General features: G+C 40.2%; 1 protein-coding gene across 1 annotated transcript in view; it reads left to right on the forward strand.

The window, feature by feature from the left end:
* PCDH15 (protocadherin related 15) overlaps positions 1-22,272 on the forward strand; it is a 906,505-nt gene that overhangs the window by 590,310 nt on the left and 293,923 nt on the right. The window contains 1 exon segment of the mRNA XM_035706656.2: positions 10,587-10,780. Coding sequence (XP_035562549.1) covers positions 10,587-10,780 — 194 coding nt within the window.

The raw sequence follows: 22,272 nt of genomic DNA on the forward strand, positions 1-22,272 counted from the left end.
CTGATATTTCTTTAACATTTTAAAGGTTATGTCTTTCCTTCATCTTCTATTGCTTCTAACTTTTTATTGCTGCTGATAGAGACATTCAACTGCGTAAGTTTTTCAAACATAAATTAAATTCTTCCTCCAACAAATCTGTCTCCGTGGTCATTACCTAGCTGGTGAGTTTTAGATTGCCTTTCCAAATAATCTTTCTATCAAAGAGATCAATATCCCCTCAAGCTTCATTTTTATCTAACTACGGAAGTGAACCAAAGCCCCTTTATTATATTATACACTGGAGGCCAAGAGATTGAATGTCAAACACAACATGCTTCAATTAATAATGCCATGCTATTATTTCAGCTCCCTCCCCCCCAAAAAAAATTGTTCTCAGGTTTCATGCATTTTCCCTTACCAGGGTTGGCATTAGAGACTATCTCTCAGGCAACTCTGGGTTTTATCTGCTTTAGCATCATAACTGTACACCATCCCCTGGGTATAAATCTTCACTGGCACAAACTTCTGGGCACCACTGTAGTGCAGAAAGCATTTGTCTCTCATGAGGCAACACATCATTGAACCACAATCTGCCCCAACCTCACCAAGGGGACCATGGAGAACTATATTTCCGAATGATCCCAGGTAGGTCTTATACTTTGGCGTCATGAAAAATCCGAAGGCAGTGGCATCCTCTCACATTCACCATGACTCAATATCACATCTGAGAGGAGCAGTTGACAGGGTTATACTCTTGCTCTGAAATGTTCTTCGGAAGATGTTCTCACAGAAGACATCCTTCATTGAAATATTTGCTTATTCCCATTCCATATTCCACATTCTCACCTTATTTGCCTTTTATTATTCTCTTAACATAGACTCATTCTTCCAAAGTAGGATTTGCTGATTATACTCCACTTTTCTTCTACAAGGCTGGTGTGCTTCCTTGTTTTCCAGAACTTTCCCTCCTGTCCATTCCCAGGTAGAAGGAGTAGGTTTAAAAAGGTGTCATGGAGTAGCATGTTGCTGATAGTCAATTACCTGAGTGTAGAGCAGGACATGAAGGTTTAAAAGAGAAAGATTGAAACCCTTGTTTATAAAACCTAAACTTTGGAATGTGTGTTGGAAGGGAGGCAGAAGAGAGAAGAATGTCTAATCATAAAACAACGAATGAACCATTACAAGGGTTCTGGTCACCCTGAATGGTATCCTGTCAATGCAGTAGAAATGCAAAATGTATAATGATGAGTAAAGATTCTATAGGTGGCTAAAATTTTCTTTGCAATTTTTGAGAGCATCACTGAGCGTAATTCACATGACCTAATACACACTTGTCATTGCTGTGCATTTCAGTGATGTTTTTAATAACTATGCTAAAACCACATTGTCTTGATTACTGGAGAATGATAGTATATTTTAAATCAAACTGTAAATCTTTTCAAATTATTTTATTCTTCTAAAATTACTGTGGTTATTATAGGTCCTTTATATTTCCATATAAATTTTAGGATTGGGCAGCCTGGGTGGCTCAGCGGTTTAGCACTGCCTTCGGCTCAGGGTGTGATCCTGGAGACCCAGGATCGAGTCCTACATCAGGCTCCCGGCATGGAGCCTGTTTCTCCCTTTGCCTGTGTCTCTGCCTCCCTCTCTCTCTGTGTGTTTCTCATGAATAAATAAATAAATAATCTTTAAAATTTTTTTAGGATTAACTTGACAAATACTACAAAAAAAAACCTGATAAGGATCTTGGTAGGGGTTATATTGAAATTATGAATCATATAAATCGTGGAGGATTTCCATCTTAACAATATTGAAACCGTTAATCCATGAACATGGACTGCCTTTCCATGTACTTTTACATTTATCTTAGCAATCCTGTAGATTTTGGTGTGTGCATTTTGCACATGCTAGTAATTTTGTCATTTTTAAGCTACTGTGGATGGAAATATCTTATCTTTGGATTATTGAGCAGTAATATATATATTACAACAGATTTTGTTTAACCTTGGCAATCATTGGCTAGTTTTCACTGTTTTTTGTAGATTACTTATTATTTTCTACATAATTAATCATATCCTCTTCAAAGAAGTATAGTTTTTACTTCATGTTACCAATCAGATCCCCTATTTGACCTTTTACTACTTTTTGCACTGTCTGGAACATCCAGTAAAATGTTGAATAGAATTGCTGAGAGCATCCTTTTCATGTTCCCAATCTGATGAAAAGCATTCTGCCCTCATCATCAAGTCAACACTAGCTGTCCTTTGTTTTGACGTTTTTTCAGGTTGAAGAAGTCTCCCTCTATTTCTAGTCTGTTGAATCATTTTTTTTCCATAAATAGACATTCAGTTTTATCAACTACTTTTTCTGTATTTATTGAGATTATTATGTGGTTACGTCCTTTGTTTTATTAATATGGATGTATTATGTAAAGCAATTGAATGACTTTATTTTACCTTCAATTTGAAGGATTGTTTCACCAGATATATTATCCCTGGTTGACAGGTAGTTGTTTTTCATCCCAATGCTTCAAATATGTCATTCTGATGCCTACTGGACTCTATTGTTTGTAATAAGAAGTCAGCCGTAAATGATACATTATTTCCTTTTATCAAACGAGTATTTTTGCTGCCCTGAACATATTTTTCATCTTTCTGAAATTAGGCTGAAAATTGCTCCTCACCCACCCCTGATGTCTGATCACCGTGGCCTGGCTTCCACAAAAATCCTGTTAAATTGATTTAACGAGAAGCTCCCTACCCTTGATGTCTTCTCTTAATAATTTTCCGCTGGTTTGTTGTGAATCCTCAACTGCCTTTATTGCATTTGGAGCTGAATTGAACACTCTCTCTTCCCCTATTGTAATAGTCCTGACACCCATCACAAAAGTCCTGCCTGAACCATACCTTCCTTACCATTTTAGCCAGTGTCATAATAAGTTTTTCTTTAACAATCTCCAATTTATTTTGTAATTATTGTGTTTGTTTTCGTGTTATATTATAGTACCTCTGGATTTTGGTATTGTCTCTATGGAATCTTTTAATAACATATCTGGACTTCATCTGATGAGCCTATTTCTCTTAAGTTTGTGATTCCTAATGTCTCTGCATGATTTTTGCTTAGATCCTTTATTTCCATGTGGCTTCATGTCAGCCAGGGATTTGCAAAAGCACCAAAGCCCATAGGCTTCTCACATGCTTTCTGTTGATCTGAACGTGGGTTAGGGTGAGCACAGAAAGTTAAGGCAGTGCTCAGGCCTTCATGTTGGCATGGATATTTCCCCAGTTCTCTTCTATGCATGGCAGTTGTTTCGGAGATGTGCGGAGAGCCTATCCAGCCCTTCTATTGACTCTAATTTTCTGTCTTTTTCTGCTGAATTTCTGGCTTGTTTACTTACAGCAACTGAGACCACAACTCATATTGGCAGAGCTGAGGTGGTTCCCCATTCAATTCCCATTGTGATGATTCTTTTATTAACTTCACAACATATTCGGTATGTCCTCTCTTAAAGCAAATCTGCTGCTTTTCACGGCCAGCCCTACTTTTATAACGTGTGTCAAGTGTACATGCGGCATCAGGGGTGTCGAGTGATAACCAAGCAAGAAGGCCACTGACTCTTACTTTTTCCTCTTTATTGTTGCAACAGTTTCTCTCAATTTGTCCATTTCAGTGAGCTCTTAGAGCCCTAAATGGTGTTTTTGATCATTGTGCTTAGATTTATTTATTTATTTATTTATTTATTTATTTATTTATTTGAGAGAAAGAGAGAGAGTGTGTGAACAGGGGAAGGGGCAGGGGACGAGGGAGGGAGAAAGAGAGAATCTCAAGCATACTCCTCTAAGTGCAGATCTCATGACCCTGAGATCCTGACCTGAGCCAAAATCAAGAGTTAGACACTCAACTGACTGAGCCACCCAGGCACCCCATGTTTTGCTTAGATTTTTACTTTTGGAGAAAAAGAATTGTCTAGGCTCCTCATACCACTGGAACCAAAAATCCTGCCTCCTAATGCCCCTCTTTGCCAGTTTGAAAGAGCGGTTACAGACAGGTGTAGAGATGGGACCACATTTATAGAATAAAGGAAAGGACAGAATTTTTAAAATAGAGATATCTATGATGAATTAGAGAGAAACCAATGAATTAAATAAAAGCACTGTATTAACAAGAAGAAAATATTTTTTTCTTTTTATTGAAATAATTTAAGTGAATATTTTCACAAATCAATATTAAGTGATGGATTATAATTTACCTTTATCAAAGGAAAATTCCATATGTCTTTATAGCTCTACTATGCAAATGGATTCATTTTATAAGACCTTAAATTTCATACTAGTCATCATCTCTGTGTCTCATAAAAATTATAGGACAACAGCTGTGTCAGGGCACTGAATCTGTGTTCTGTTGAATTACAATAATCAAAGGAAGTACTGTCTGAAGAGAATTGCAATATCACAAATCGTTTAGCAAAAAAATAATTCTGCAACTTATTACACAAGCCTGCAAAAAATGCACTTCTGATATTTTCACAAATAGACCGAGGAAAAAACAGAAAAGAAAAAATCCACATGAAATGCAAAATACAAAATGGAAGGAGTCATCATGATACATTAGGAAAGAGAAGTGAATGTCTGCAAGCCCCGTGTGGTGTTTTCTGCCTTGACCAAAAATCAAAAAAAGCAAGCCACAGACACTATCTGAGCTTCTGGAAAGGGCAGAGAGTGTCTCCTCAATGTTTCCTGAGGAATTCCCCACCGCAGCACCAATGCTCACCCTATACTCTCTGGCTGAAGTTAGAATACAAAGAAATCCCTCTTAGTAGATTATCTCCTAGTCATTGATGACACTGGACTGAAGCAGATACCCAGATAATGAAGTTTCTAGAACAAAACACTTTGTATGGCTAAGCAGCAGAAGGCTGTGGTAGAGCTGGTCATCTGTGAGCACCCCGGGAAGCAGGGCGGCTCATTCTTCATTATTCTATTGGGGTCTACACCATGAACCAAAGCTTCCCTTTCTTCAAATGCATTTTGTTATCTAAGTCAGGTGTGAAATGTTTCAATCCATTTTTTTGGAGGCAAGCACAGTTCTATTGTAATTTTTATTATAAATAAGAACCATCAAATAAATCCACTGCTATTTTCTGAAATCTTTTTCCCTAAAATTGTGGCACTGTCTCCAGATTTTCCTTCTTTCAAAAAAAAAAAAATAAATAATAAATAAAAGGAGGGAAAAAAGAGTACAGAGACTACTATACATAAAATGCTGAATACCAGTAAATCCTGCCAGCATTGAGTGGTCACACACTGTGTCTCCAACTCACTTGTCATCAAAGCCCCTGAAACCCTTCCTGATGCCTCTGCTTGTTGCTCAGATTCATCATGTGCTACTCTATCCAAGTTGCCCCATTGAGTGTCCCTGAGACCTTTATCCATTTCCCTTTCCTCAGGGTCCTGGCACATGCCCTTCCCTTTGCGATGAAATGCGTGTAATCCCTATTCTCCAATACGCACCCATCTTTCAATGCAAGCTGGAATGTGACCCAGGCCTGGGGACGTCCATGCCTACCATGCAGTTCACTATTGCTTATGTCCATTTTCACTAGTGCTTGCACAACAGAGCAATATAGGTTTCCGTGTTCTTAATAATATTCCTTCTCTAATGGTAAATTCCAAAAAGAAGATGAAGGAGAAGGAGAAGAAGGAGAAGGAAGAGAAGGAGAAGAAGGAGAAGGAAGAGAAGGAGAAGGAGAAGGAGAAGAGAAGGAGAAGGAGAAGGAGAGGAGAAGGAAGAGAAGGAGAAGAAGAAAGAGAAAGAGGAAAAAGAGGAGGAGGAGGGAGAGGGGCATAAGGAGAAGAGAAGAAGTGGAGTCCACTTTTTATTTACCAGCCTTAACTTACCCCCAGTTCCTACCACAGTGCCTGGCACCATTGTAGACTCTCAATAATTATCTAGAAATGAGTATTTTTCTCCAGATTATTATTTTCCCTAAATCAAGTTTAGGAATTAATTCCTATTATCACCAAGGGATCTCAGCTGGCTTACTTCATCACTCTTGTGGAAACGATACAGAATTTCCCATACTCTTCCAAACTCATATTTGCATGTTTCCACCTGCCATCGATCTAGATTTTACTTTGCAAATTGAACATCATTTTAAAAAGAGCGAAACATGAGTATTCACGATTTTACCATGTACTAAATATCACCAAACTTACGCATCTGTATCTATTTCTTTGTCTACCTGATTTGAGTAGTTAACATGAATAATAAAAAGATTGAGAACATTCTAAGAAATTTATATGTTTTAAAGTGCTTGATTTATTTAGGTAATTTCTTTGCTTAAAAAACAATTGCTTTATTACAGGGAAATATATAAACTTGTTATTTATCTATATACACATATTTTTATTACTTGTTAAATAGCTAATTATGGTTTTTAAATGAGGGCAACTCTACCACTTCCATAGCATGATATTTAGCCATCGTAATGAATAATCATACACTGAATCAAGGATGATTTGATGTCTTAATGACCACATGGCACCACGTACCAAAACCTCAAAGTACAAGACCCCTAGAAGAACAAACAGGCACAAAGCAAGCCAAGGAGAATCATCCATCATAACTTTTCCTATAATATTTGGGATTCCAATTTTGAAGATACATAATTTCAAATTAAGCTAGCTTTTTCTTTTTAAAAATAAAACACAGTACATTTTTGGTTCCTATATCAGAAAAAGTCAGTGGTACATTTGTATCAGGCATATTTGGAAACAGTATCTTCAATGAGACTGTCCCCATTTCCTGGCATTGTCTTCTTCTCATGGTCCTCTGGCTTGGAAGGACCCAACGCAGGCACACAGATGAGCAAATGTTAGATATAAACTGACCAATCTAGCTCTCATAATTAAGAGCCACTCTTCCCCGGGGTCCGAGGAGTCACTCTGACTAAATCAACTTGGACAACTTGCCAGTTCTTAAACCAGACAGTGTCCAGGCCAGACTCTCCTTGCTTTTGCTGGAACCAAGCATGGGCTGTGAAGGGGATGAGCATCTATCTCTCCAAGGAACATGAGAGGCTCTTACTAGAAGCAAAGCCCAAGATGCTGAGGAGCCAAAAACCCAGCAGGTCAACATGCTTAGTCATGGTCAATTTAGCCATCATTCATATAAAAATACCACATTCACACTTGATTATTGCTTAAGTCTGGTGATTCTTTCTGTATCAACTATGAATTTTATTGAATCCTTGCTTCATTTGTGATACTCCAATCTAAGGGGTTTTGTTTCATTTTGTTTTATGATCTAGCATTAGTTATATTGGTCCTTTTATATAAAATCATGACTTTTCAATTTCTTAGACACAGGAAGGAGATTGAGGAGAGACATAAAGCACAGCCAGACCTAGAAAGGGATGAACAGGGACAAATCAGAATGCTGTATGCATTTATTCAATTTTATTTTTATTTATTGTGGGAGTGAGGAGTGGCCCAGGATGTCTGCAACAGGTATATATGGGAATAGTGAGAGGAAGGAATTGTGGGAGGGTAAGGTTAAACTCCTCAGCTTTGGGGCCTTTCACAGGGGACATTGCCATATTTCTGGATACTCAGGCAGTGTCTCCATTCCCGTTTCAACTCTTGGATGACCAATAATTTCTTCACCATAGTTTTGTATGCACACTGGGGACTCAGGTATGTTGATATTTAGCCTATTGTGTTCTGGTTTAGTATTATGGGATTGGAAAATAGTGTCAATCTGTTAAAATCGCCTACATGGGGAGAAGAAATGTGTGGGAATGGGAGAAAAAAAAAATTACCAGCTGTTAAAAAGTTTAGGGAAACCACTCCATGATATTGCTGGCATGGCATCCATCCTGTATGGCTAAGTGGCCCATGGGGATCTTGAACTGACACTGCTCCCTCCTGTGACCATATGCCCTAGGTAACAGCAGGCAGATTTGCAAATAAATATATGTAATCATAAATAAATAAATAAATAAATAAATAAATAAATAAATAAATTTGTCTAGGCATAAATAAATAAATAAATAAATAAATAAATAAAATAAAATAAAATAAAATTGCCTAAATGTGGAACCGATTTTTGATTTACTCGTTAAACTTTCTACCTGCCTTTGGTTTCCGTGGAGCTGGTGAGGTGGTGTTCCCCAAATCTATCAGCTCATCTGTGGTTGGCTTGGCTCTGCAGTCTGCGGACTATTTTACTCACCTGCGGTTTGCAGTACTCTCCAGTATTTATAGCACCTCCCAAATGGGTTGCCTTTCTCAATTTCATATTATCCAGTTTATCCTCCCTTCCAATATCGTTCATGAAAATGTTAAATAAGGCCAGCCATAATACCTACATCCCCAAAGCATGTTCCTCAACACTTCTTAACTTGATGCATTGCCATTTATCATTAAATTCCTTTAACCAATTTAAGTCCCAGGAAGAATGTTAATATTGAATCCAATTTGAGCTAAATTTTAATTAAGATTTCCTGAGACATTATGTTAAGTGATTTACTATAATCAAAATTGATATCTCCTCTGCTACCCCCACTCTTAATTTTCTAATTTTATCTACATGCGAAAGAGAATTGAGTTGGTCTGGCTTGACTCATTCTCCATAAATATACATCATTCATCTGTTCTGTTTCTGCAAATAGTTTCCTTCTCCTTTGCCTTTAGGAGCATGTCTGTCATCCTCCTGGAAGTCCCAGAGTCATTTTAAGAAATGCATTTCCTTCTGGCGACCACATCTGTCCACCCCCAAATACCCAATCTGAACTAACTGAATGCCAATCTTTCAAATTCCCTTCTTTCCTCTCAATTATTTTCATAGCTACTATTTCTATGCACATTATCATTCTAAATGCAGTTGATACTAAAAATAGAAACAGAACATGCACAGATTATCCCCCTAGACCTGATGGTGTGTGTAAGGCACTTTGTATACATCTTATAGGGACGGTGAGCATGAACATCTGAATGGGCCATTAATTAAAATGGCGATCTTGAAATTGAATTCAAGTTTCAAGGTATGTGCACACTTGCCTTTGATCTAAGAAGGTACACCAGAGTGTCCAGTGGTCACCCAAAGGGGTCTGTGAATGATAAAGAATGATTACTTTATAAAAGCAAAAAAAAAAAAAAAAAGCAAAAATTAGGGGTTAGAAATACACATGAAAATATCAATAAATAAGAAAACGTTTTTTTCTATAGATTTACTTATTAAAATTATCTTCTAAAAATTATTTTATTTATCAGAAAAAAATATATATTATCCTTTATTAGTTGTTTTCTTCTTATGTGAAAATTTATGAGGCCACCTTTCTTCTTCCGTATCCATCACTTTTGGAATGAGGAAAACAGAAAATTCTGTGAATGTTTGGGGGCACCTGGGTGGCTCATTCAACTAAGGGTCTGATTCTTGGTTTTGCTCAGGTCAGGAGATCGACCTCCCCTGGGGCTCCTAGGTTCCCTGCTCAACTGGGAGTCTGCTACTCCCTCTCCTACCCCTTCCCTTGCTTGTGCTTTGCTCTATCTCTCTCTTATAAGTAAAATCTTAAAAGAAAAAAGAAAAAGAAAAAAGAAAATTCTGTGGATGTCTGTTAAATGCATATTATAAGATTTCCCACTAGAATCTTTTATTTTTTTGCTCCCTCACCCCCATAAATTTATATTTATCAGCAAGTCAAGGAGCCTTATTTAACACATTAAACAATTCTTACTTTATTTAGCTTTATTGAATTAATAATGGTCATTCCATTTTCACACATCATGACCCAAAGAGAGTCGTAACGAAAGCTGCTTCAAAATGACTATGAACACCTGCAAATTAGCCTTAACACTGATCATGTGGGGTTGCTGCAGGGCATCTGAAATTTATTCCGTTTTCTCAAAAACAAAGAAAAAAAAGAAAAAAAGAAAAAAAACTTTCTTGGGCTTGACAGTCTAATTTTTTAATAAGTTATTCTACAACTGGAGGTGCATTTCTTTGGTTTTGGAAAAAGGATACCTCGGCCTTTTCCACCTTCCTAAAGAGAAGTGTGACTGAGAAGGGTGACAGGGCGCAAGAGGCAGGTCTCTGAGAGGGGGAAGGAGAACATTAGGGACCTAAAGAGCCAGAGCAGGAGGGAGGGTGCCCCTAAGAAAGACCAACCTCACCCACTGGGTTTCCTCGGCCTCTGGGCAGTAATATGTGCTTGTGTGTCCAGAACAGGGGCTAAGGTGGAGGGAAAAAATTAACTTTCCCAGAGTGATACTGGATTTGCTGTCGGAGCTTTCCGCTTCTTCCCTGTGGTCCATTGAAATAAGGCCAGTCTTCAGGACCCAACCTTTATCTCGTTCATAAGAAGGGGGGGGGAGGGGGAGATGACCCTTCCTGCTGGGATCGCTTCTGAATCGGCCGGAGCAGGTGGGCCCAGAGATGCCTCCTGCTGTCCTTCCGTCAGGAGGGCGGACTCGGCTGGACCGCGGATGCGTCTCCAAACACGCAGCACGTGTAGGCTCTACCTAAGGCCTGCGGCAGAGTCGGTCTCGACCTGCAACCGAGGCCTCTGGGTCTCCCGGGTACACTGACGCGCGGGGCTTCTGTTCCAGCTCACGGCCGTGGACGCGGACGAGGGGCCCAACGGGGAGATCACGTACGACATCCTGGTGGGCGCCCAGGGCGACTTCGCCATCAACCGCACCAGCGGGCTCGTCACCGTGGCCCCGGGGCGGGCGCTCACCGTCGGCCGCACCTACGCGCTCACCGTCCAGGCCGCGGATAACGCGCCTCCCGCCGAGAGGAGGTAACGCACCTGCAGCCCCCCGCCCGGGGCTCCCCTGCACCCCTCGGGGCCCCGGCACCCCCCGGGGCTCCCCCATACCTCCCCCCGGGGCTCCCCTGCACACCCCAGGGCCCCGGCACCCCCCGGGGATACCCCATACCTCCCCCCGGGGCTCCCCTGCACACCCCAGGGCCCCGGCACCCCCCGGGGATACCCCATACCTCCCCCCGGGGCTCCCCTGCACACCCCAGGGCCCCGGCACCCCCCGGGGATACCCCATACCTCCCCCCGGGGCTCCCCTGCACACCCCAGGGCCCCGGCACCCCCGGGGATACCCCGCACACACACCCCCGAGGCTCCCCCGCACACCCCCTATGGGGCTCCCCCGCACCTCCCCCCGGGGCTCCCCCACACCTCCCCCCAGGGCTTCCCGCACAACCCCCGTGAGGCTCCCCTGCACCTCCCCCCCCGGGCTCCCCTGCACACCTCCCATGGGGCTCCCCTGCACCTCCCCCCCGGGGCTCCCCAGCACACACCCAGTGGGGCTCCCCTGCACCTCCCCCCTCAGGCTCCCCTGCACACCTCCTGGGGCTCCCCTGCACCTCCCCCCATGGGGATCCCCGCACCTCCCCCCGGGGATCCCACACACACCCCCGTGGGGCTCCCCCGCACCTACCCCGGGGCTCCCCCGCACACCCCTGGGGCTCCCCCGCACCTACCCCGGGGCTCCCCCGCACACCCCCTGGGGCTCTCCTGCACCTCCCCCAGGGGTCCCCCTCGCCTACCCCCTTCTTTCCCCCCTCCCATAATCTGCACCCTGCCCCTGAGGAAGGGCAGCCGGGTCCTCTGATCCCGCGCATCCTGTAATTGAGATTAGAGCAGAAAATGAGAGGGGCCGGGTCCCGGGGACCCTCCGTTCTTACGGCGAGAAGTTGTAGGGAAAGGACAATAAGGAGCAGCTTACCCCGCAAAACAGGTGAGACGCTTGCACAGATGTGCGGGATGCAGGGCTGTCCCAGGGCAGCTGGAGGTGTAGAGGAGGGCAAACGCGACTGTAGGTCACAGTGGTACCTGCCAAATGGTCTTCCGTGGGGCTCCTAACAATTTCCTCTTCCAACTGTCAAGCCTGACAGTGGGTGATCCTACACTCTCCACAGCGGCCGCAGGAAAGGTCTAGGGTCCGAAGCCACCTCGCAATGTCCCGCGAGTAAAATGTATTTAATTACTTAAATATATACATAAATAGATAGATTAGATAGATAGATAGATTGATTGATGATAGCTATATAGATGATACATAATAGATGATAGATTGATAGATGATAGATGATTGATAGATGATAGGTGATAGATATACATGAGTATGTGGATCTATATATATCTCCTCTATACAAAGCATATACACATATATATATACATACACACAAATATATATTCTATCTATAGGATTTATGAATAGAATTGATCATTAACCTATAAACTCTATCTATATGTATCCCGTATCCCGTATATACATATACGTACATGGTGTGCAGAAGTAAAAAGCAAAGGACTCTCCCCACTATTACAACTGCATTTATTTCGGGCCCTACCTGAGATATCTTTATTTATTTTTTTATTAATTTCTTGCTTCTTTCCAGATTTTCAGTATGCATTTAAAGAAAGTAGGAATGAATAGTCCTTCACGCGGCACCTGCTGGGTTTGTCTCCCGGCTCACAACACACCCTGGTGTTTCCTTCAGTGTGATACCGAATGATGCCTTCAAAACGGTTTTAGGTTTTACCAGCTACATAGTATTCTTTCAAATGGGTGGACTAGTGCAAAAAACAAAAAACAAAAAACAAAAAACAAAAAAACACTATCCATGGACTTTTAACTGCAGTTTAACTGACAAGAAATAAATAACACTGAACAAGCATCATTTTGAATATGTGCAAATGTATGGCCCCAGTAAAGGCTCACTTAGCAGAGGGCAAACGCGACTGTAGGTCGCATTGGTACCTGCCAAATGGTCTTCCGTGGGGCTCCTAACAATTTCCTCTTCCAACTGTCAAGCCTGACAGTGGGTGATCCTACACTCTCCCCAGCTGTGTGCCATATCAATCGTGGATTATTTTTGCCAATCTGATAAGTAAAAAAAATAACATCTATTTTTTATCCATTTGCCTAAGAGTAAGTTTGACCAGTTCGCCTATGAGCTGATTCTGTTACTTTTCCTATAAAGCCTGGTTCCTAATCTCTGCCCGTCTTTCTATTGATACATCAAGCCCAGGCCACAGGTATTTTATATTTGCTATGAGTGATTTTATAGATCCATGCTGTAGGTTTAGATCTTTGTTGTATTTAGGATTTATCCTAGGTTACAGGAGGAGGTATCATCCATCAGCAATACTTTTTTTTTAGGCTGCTCTGCCATTTTTCCCACACAATCTGCTAGATAGTTCATCCTTTTCTCATTGATTTGAGATGTTACGTGAATTATATCATACATTTTCTCGTTTCTTTGAGTTTGATTTGAGACTTTCCCTTCTATCCCATTAACTCACCCAGCTTTTCATGAGCTGTTGTCTCACATTTAGTTGTTAATGTTTTAAACTGTCTTCATAATATGGTGATGCTAACCTACCTCAATGCTCTTTTCCCTTAAAGTGTCCTGGTTACTCTTTCAGTTCATTTTTTGGATTATATGTAAGCTAGCACAGTGGGGTCTTTTTAACCATATTTTATTAGGAACACATTAAATTCATAAATTAATTACTTAGGGTTAAATTATATGCTTTTGATATTGACTCTATGTGAGAACTTTCTGTTTCTTTTTTGCCCATTCTTTCTTATGTGTCCTGCAAGAGTTTTTATTTTTTAAAACATTCCTTTATACGAGTCCTGTGCATTTCCTTGTTGGTCTGTTTTTGTGACTTTTGTTGTTATTGTCCATAGACTCTTTTCTCTTTATTCTTTTGTCCGGTTGTTATTTTATCTATGAAAGCTATTATTATTAATCTCAACCCACTTTCTTCTTTAATTATTTTATTATCTTTTTAGTTTTCCCCTCAATTCTTCAGTGTTATCCGGGATTATATTTTATAAATAGTGAAAATTTTGTTATCTTTCTTTCCATTTTCTTTCCTTTAATTTCATTGGCTAATTATTTCAATAAAAACACTTGTCTTTTTTTTTTTAAGATTCTTTTGTACGTATGTATTTATTTATTTCAGAGAAAGAGGGAGAGCACATGTATTGGGAGAGGAGCAGAGAGAGAAGGACAATCTCAAGCAGATTCACTGCTGAGCATGGAGCCTGAAACGGGGCTCCATCCCCTGACCCTGAGATCATGACCTAAGCTGACAGCAAGAGTCAGCCACTTAACTGCCTGAGCCACCCAGGTGTCCTGCTTACCTTGTTTTTAACTCAAGTGGGAATGTCTCCCAGATTTCCCTATTATATCGATTTATGTTTTTTAAAAGAATTTTTAAAATTATGGTAAGAAAGTGTTTATTCCAATTTTATTGGCATTTTAAAATAAGACAACAGTATCCATCACATTATGAAGACAGTAATGACTTTCCTTCTTGAGCTAATCATATGATGATTGATCTTGATCTTGATCGGTTCCTAAATCAATCTATTTTGCATTTTTGGTGTGAATGCCACTAGGCTGTGATGTTTTATTCTTGAATTAAACTGCTAGATTATGTTTGCTCCTTTATTTTGTGAAATTAGCCTGTTCTTCTCTTTTTGAGAGATTTTTATGAAGATGCCATGCAGATTTTCTGACACCTCGTAAAAGAAATAAAAACGACAAAACAATGCAAGAAAGAATTAACAATTGTAATAACAAGTATGAATGAGTACTAAACATCTCTAAAATCAATAAATAAATCCAAATTTTGTTCTTTGAAAAAATAGATAAAAATTAAAAGCATAAACCACTTTATTTAATTAAAAAAAGGAGGCGGCACCTGGGTAGCTCAGTTGGTTCAGCATCTGGCTCTTGGTTTCAGGTCATAAGATTGAGCCCCATGTTGGGCTCTGCTTGAGATTCTCTTTCCCTCTCCCTCTGCCCCTCCCTGCCCTCTCTCTCTAAGATAAATAAATACATCTTTTCTTTAAAAAGGCAGAAAGTGGGATCCCCAGGTGGCTCAGCGGTTCAGCACCTGCCTTTGGCCCAGGGCGTGATCCTGGAGTCCCGGGATCGAGTCCCACGTTGGGCTCCCTGCATGGAACCTGCCTCTCTCTATGTCTATCATGAATAAATAAAATCTTAAAAAAAAAGAATTACTTTAAAAAAATAATAATAAAAAATAAATAAAAAGGCAGAAAGTACAACAATAAATTCTCAGAAGGAAATACTACAGAAACAGAGGAAATGAAAAGAATCGTAACAGACAACTTGGCCTTAATATATGCAAACTTTGAAAGTTTCAACTTAATATATGCAAAATCTGAAAACATGAGTGAAATGGATAATTTTTCTAGAAAATACAGCTTATCAAAACTGATCCCAAAGAGTAAGAAATTTTAAAGAGATCAACCTTATAGAGCCATGTCTCAAAACTACACCAGGGCCAGGCAATTTGACAGGAGGACTGTAACCCAACCGGGGAGAGGGGGAGGGGGTCATTCCCTGTTTAGCCATCGCCTAGAGTGCACTCTCCTACACCCACACCACACTCCACCTCTCTCTTACCTTAGGTTGTGGAGACATGGTTGGAGGACTTCCTGCTCCCCAGGGATATCAGTGGACTGTCCCTCCTCCTCCCTCATGTTCTCCTGTTGATCCTCATGCTGTCTATATTTCCTCCTTTCTTCCCCTTGTACAGATGGTGGGCCCCTTTCCCATTATCTCCTCTTCTAACCTAACCTATAAACTCATCTCCCACTGTCCTTACAGACCAGCAGGTCCCTCCAGAGGGATTTGGTTCCTGACGGCCCTACATTCACTTCAGCGGCACCTGTGCCACTCGGTGTCTTATGGCCAGTCCCACAGCTCCTCTGGCCAGACAGCCCTGGAGCCACTCTCAGTGCCTCCCTTTCTCTCAAACTCCAAGTACAATCGATCAACGCATCTAAGCTCTGACCTAAAAGCACATACAGAAACCAATGATTCCCTTCTCTTGTTACTGACATCCCAATTCACGCCACGCTTCTCTGTGGTCCCAGCTGTTGAAACCTCTTCTTAAAAACTTCTGTCCTCCAGTCCCTTCTCTGTACAGGGGCCTGAGAAATTTTGGTAACATAGGAAACACCCTTACTTTTTGCTCCTGGGGTTTCACATATGACTTGATGTGAAAGACAAACTCATGGGGCAACTGGATGGCCCCATCGGTTGGGCATTGCCTTTAGTTCTGGTCATGATCCCAGGGTGCTGAGACTGAGTCCTGCAGCGGGCTCCCTGCTCAGTGGGGAGTCGGCTTCTCCCTCTCCTCCCTGCTTGTACTGTCTCAGTCACTATCTCTGTCTCTCTCTCCCTGTTTCTCTCTCTCTCAAATAAATACAATCTTAAAAAAAATAAATAAAGATATAATCACTGAAAAGGCCAGTGGAGCCCAGCACAGTTCACCTGCTGCCACCAGTCACAGGACACTCCCTAGTGTCACCTCTTCCTAGTAACATCATCTCCTGCTGCACCCTGCTTCTCTTACTCCACTCCAGCCCTCACACTACGTCCTCTCATCCCTGAGGCTGGCAGCTACCTTCGACCTTCAACCTTGACCTTGCCTTCTCAGCCCGGATCACTTCTCTTTCCATTTGTCCATGGATTCCTGTCCTTCTGGCCCCAACCCAACTATCACTTTGTGAAGTCTTTTCAGACAGAGTTTTTGCAGCTGCAACAGGCTTTCCATCCTTCTATGGCACTGCACTTACCACCATGAGCTATTATTTAGGGTATGATGTTTATTGTCTGCCTTGAGTCTTCCCCACTGGAATTTTGGTTCACAAGGGCAAGAATAGTTGTGGTCCAGTTGTCTCTTGTGTCTGCAGAAGCTCAACAATTCCTGGAATGCCCTAGGTTCTTAAAAAAATATCATGTTTTTGTTGTTTTCCTAAGTTCATAAGAATGTCTTTTTTTTTCTGTTTTTTAAACAAATGAATCAAGAAATGAGACACTGTAATATAAAACTCAAATAACTCTAAAGAGCCCCTGAAACAAGAAGGCAGATTTGAAATTGTTCTGCCTTCTTTCGTAATACACAAGAATCCCGTCTAATGTTGTCACTAATAAGTTTAAAAAAAAGAAGCCTAGGGATCCCTGGGTGGCTCAGCAGTTTAGCGCCTGCCTTTGGCCCAGGGTGTGACCCCGGGGTCCTGGGATCAAGTCTCACGTCAAGTTCTCCCTCTGTCTGTGTCTCTGCCTCTCTCTCTCTCTCTCTCATGAATAAATAAATAAAATCTTTAGAAAAAAGATGCCTATGATAATAAAAGTTTCTATTCAGTCCAACCAAACCTTTATTACACAACCACCACTTACTGTGACATGGAAATACAAAGATAAACACAGTATCATCATGTGCAGGCCAAAAAAAAAAAAAATTGCAGTAAAGGGTTTAAAGTAGGACTATAAATAATTAAATTCAGTTCAGCATGGTAGATGTGTGATTGAGCCAATTTCTCTGCTTTCTGGGGCATTGAGGAGGGCACTTGTTATAATGAGGGAGTACTTAGAAGGCCTCCCAAGCAGATGAGTTCCAGAGAATGAGTAAAGGTTGACCAGCTAAAAAAAAAAAATATGTCACATTATTTGCACAGCCTGAGAAGTCTGAAAGAGCTTGGTCATTACGGGTAATTACCAGCCTAGTCAGTGTTACCAGTGCGTAAACTCATTCTAGCAGGGGCAGAAAGGTAAAGGGTCATTTCATGGAAAATTTAATTTGTTACTTTAAGAAGTTTGGACTTATTATCCAGTCTGTAGACGGTATTCGTGAAGGACTTTACAGTGAGTTAGATGAGTTTGGTTTATAGGAAATCCCTCTGGTGTCCTTTTGGGAGATGGATTTGAGGAACCAAAGCTGGAGGCAGGGAAGTGATGTAGGAATCCCCCACTGGAAAAATCCAGGGACTAATTGCTTGATCCAGGCATGTTGGAAAGTGGAGTGATGGAATCATCAGAAAAAAAAATAACGTGACAAGGTCGTGATATCAAGTTGGTGTGTGCCATTTGGGTGAAGGAGGTGAGCTGAATTTTGGACACATTTAGCCAGATTTGGCAATTGTTCATATAACCCAGAATCAAATCAATGTATATGGTTGCACATCAGAAAATAGTTAAGGGCCGTTCCTGGAGAAGAAATGTGGAATACTTTTATACATTGGCCTAGAGTCAAAGTTTGAATGGATTTAAAGAATAGCCTTATTCATAATGGGTTATTCTGAAGGGGAGTTAAAGATGGTTGATACTATTTAATGAGGATGCATAGACATCATGCAGGCTACTCTCTATATGTAATTTCTTTTAAAAAAAATTATTTATTCATGAGAGACACAGAGAGAGAGAGAGAGAGGGAGAGGGAGAGGCAGAGACACAGGCAGAGGGAGAAGCAGGCTCCATGCAGGGAGCCCGAGATGGGACTTCATCCCGGGTCTCCCGGATCACACCCTGAGCTGACGGCGGTGCTAAACCACTGAGCCACCCGGGCTTCCCTCTATACATAATTTCTAATCTGACAACACTGTGACTTTTGCATTACTCTATTTTTGCAGACTAGAAATCTGAGGCTGAAAGAGATTAATTGACTTGGGTAATGGCCCTTGCACACTCCCATCCACCCTGTAAACAAGTTGTAGAACCTTCATCTGGACTAGGACTATTGGATTCTAAGATTTTATCATCCACTTGTCCTATAGCCATGACATTTTGTCATGACTATTCTAGAGTAAAAACAAACAAACAAACAAACAAAACAAAACAAAACAAAAACCTACAATTGCTTAATATCAGTACTAATAATGGTAATTTTAAGAATTAAAATTTGTTTTTACAATTTAAACTCTTATTAAAGTCCCTTAATAGCCAGCAGTTTATGACTTTTTATTTTCATTGAGGATAGCCCTATGCTTTTTGGATCCAGTAATCTATATATACTTGTATGTTATGATTGATGACTTTTTAACTATTTTATGATATAATGAGTGAGATTTTATAATCTCCTTCTTACTCAGTTCCTATTTGCAAGTCCTATCACTGATTTTTCTGGATAAGCTGCTGCTTACAGTAATCAGCGCTGCACGAGGATTTCACTTAAGTAAAATCACATTCCACTCCAGCAAACAAAATACCATCTTCAGAATCTGAATCACAGGTCTTTGCAGTGACACTAAGTATTTAGTTGACCTGGCTTCATTGTCTTCCTTATAGACAATGGTTTGGGCACTGAAAGATCACCTTATAATGTTTGGTCAAATATCAAGTGGGACCTACAGAGAGGACAATCTGGATACATCCTTTCTCCCTGCTGGGATAACGTCACGTTCCCCGTAGGACAGTGACATTTGCTATTTTCTGGAGGAAAATTAAGCCTTCACATTGACTTGATGAATGAACCGAAGAGTCGTGCTGTTTTGCTTTCACTATTCCCTTTAAAAGGAAGAGGCTGTTTGAAAATTATCAGCATGGAAGTGCAGACCATGATATATTTTACAAATTGACCCAGCCAGCAACAGTGGTGTGTGAACCTACTTACATCATAACACAAAAAGCAATGGAAATTTTCCATTTTATTCTTTTGTTCAGATTGGAAATTTTAATTCATAAGTTAAAATCACAAAATAAAGCCTTTATGAATTAACTGTTTATATATTTGTTATTCTGATTAAGTAAAATTGCTAGAGAGTCAACGGAGAGAGAGTCTGTAATCACTGTTCTGTTTTGTTGTAGTCTCTCATGAGTATAAGAGGACAGATAGAAACCAAAAGATTTTTTTAACACTTTGTGATTAAAATGGTCATCACGAAAAAAAAAAAAAAGATTTTTTTTTTTTTTTAAGTAACTGCATTCTCAGTCAGTATTTAGTCCAGTCAACTGGTGAATGTAAGTCTTCTTATACTTATTGAATTGAATTAAATCAAATTAATATTTATTATTTTAATATGAACAAAGTACAACTATTACTTATTTATAAAGACGGAGAATGAAGGACAGCCCTGTCCCCAAATATCTCATAATATAAGTATGATAAAATAATTGGTGCATAGCATGGCATACATTTTTTGATTCCCAATATTTTTTTCATGGAATCCAAGGTTCTATGTAACCAATACAAGGTTAAGTAGTCCATTCTCCAATAAAATTATGCTAATCACTGATTTTATTATTTTAAAAAACTTAATATGATATATTTAACATTAATAAAAGAAAATGGAAGTACTCCTTTTCATAAAAATTTACTGAGTTCTCACAATTTTTAGCCTCTTGGGGAAGCCCTGGAAATATAAGACTGGTAGGCTGAGATCTGTGCCCTCAGAGTATTCACATGGAGGTGAGGAAAAGGTAAGACTCCACATGCCGTAGTAGGTGATTACCATAAAGGTTAACTTTGCAGGGATGATAGTGGGATATCCAAAAAGAGGGAGTGATAAAAGGAAAGACTGAGACACTTGATGAAGAATGGTGTGTCGTGAGAACATGCGTTACTTGGCACATTTGAGCCTATCACTAACCAGTTCGAAGTCTCTCAACCAGTCCCCACTATCGTCAAGATGAGGCTTAGGTCAGTAAGTATAGTGCATGAGTCCCTGCCTGACCTGGACTCTTGGCTACCTCTCAGGTCTCAACTCCTACCATTTCCCTGTTTTCACCCTTCTTTTTAGTGCTACAAAACTTAGAGTTTTCCTGTTTATTGCCCTGTGAATTTGCACATGCGGTTTCCCCTGTGTGGATTGTCCTCTTGCCTTTAAGCCTAAATACATCTTTGCATCTTAAAACTCTGTCCCTGTAATTTCCCGAGAATTTTTAAATGTGAAATCTTTCCTCCTATAGATACCTATAGGCAAAAATAGGAAAATAGAACCTGGGAACATTGGACTGTAAATATAGTCTTTCTAGCACAGTGTTGATGGGAGACAAAGGAAAAGGAAGGCGCAGTTGAAACAAATGAATACCAGTAGCATAGGTGGACACATCAAAAGAATATTACAACACGGATTGTACGGTCAATACTCTGGAACATCATCTCATTACCCCTGAGTGCTATCGCCATATCAAAATGAACGGACTTTATATCTTTGGAGATACTTCTGCAAGGTTAAAGCCTCATAACTCTGTCTTGCCAACCTCTTCTTTATTCAAATTCTATTTTGGTCTTACAAAAAAAAAAATATCCAAGAAGTCTCATTCATGGTAAAATCAAAATTAATTGTGGTATCATACTGTAAGCCCATGATTGATTTGAAATAATTTGTGATTTCTTATGAGATAACATCCTTCATTAAGAAGTTTTGTACCAGAATGTCTTCTACTCACACACAGAAACACACACGCATCAGATAAGTCAAAAATCTCCAATTTGCTTCCCAAATGTGTTACTATAGAATGGGGGGGAGGAAGCGTGGGCTGATCTTAAATTTAGAAGCCTGGCCTTTTGGCTTATCTGCAGTTCCTAATTAACTTTTTAACCTTGATTCAGTCACTTAATCTTTCTGATTTTTTAATCCTCTTTTGTAAAATGAGTCAAATTAGATGGTTTCTTGGGTCTTCTAAAATCATAAGATTACACGAGAAAACACATCAACCCTTGTGTTCTACTTTGACCTTCATTACCAAATGAGAAAGAGAAAGCTTTATGATTTTCATTTTTTTTTTAGAAATAGAGATTTATCTACATCACACCAGCTATATTACAAAATAAAATTTGTATTATATAACTTCGATTATTTTTTACATTTAAGACTAGCTATAAAATGTTAATACAAAATGTTCACATAAAATGATATTATTTATCTAGTGACTGTCCTGTTTTATTATGTGCTTAACTGATGCTGTTGAATTACTAGTATTTATTACAACCCTAATGGTATCATTTTATTGTGAATACTATTGGTATTTAGCTTCAGAAAAGCTTACTCTGACACCATGCTGACTTCAGGGAGAAAAAGGAGATCTCATTTTATTTTTTTATTTTATTTTTTGTATATTGTTTATTGGAGTTCGATTTGCCAACATATAGTATAACACCCAGTGCTCATCCCATCAAGTGCCCCCCTCGGTGCCCATCACCCAGGCACCCCTTCCACCCCACCCAACTCCCTTCCACTACCCCCTTTTTATTTCCCAGAGTTAAGAGTCTCTTATGCTTTTTTTTATAAGGCAGTCAGCCTCAAGAAGGCAGGTCCTTATTTCAACCCATTGTAGGAAGTGCCAGGAAGTTGAAGATGAAAAATGCTAGATCTTGAAACATGTTCTTTCTCAAACAACTCCAAGATCAAGGTGGGGGTGGGGGGCCACAAACACGTGTAATTAGCAACTTCAGCATTTGAATTTCTGTGGAAAGGAGCAGAGGAAAGGAGGATATAAGGTTGC

This window comes from Canis lupus, chromosome 26, assembly GCF_003254725.2.
Source record: "Canis lupus dingo isolate Sandy chromosome 26, ASM325472v2, whole genome shotgun sequence".
NCBI lineage: Eukaryota > Metazoa > Chordata > Mammalia > Carnivora > Canidae > Canis > Canis lupus.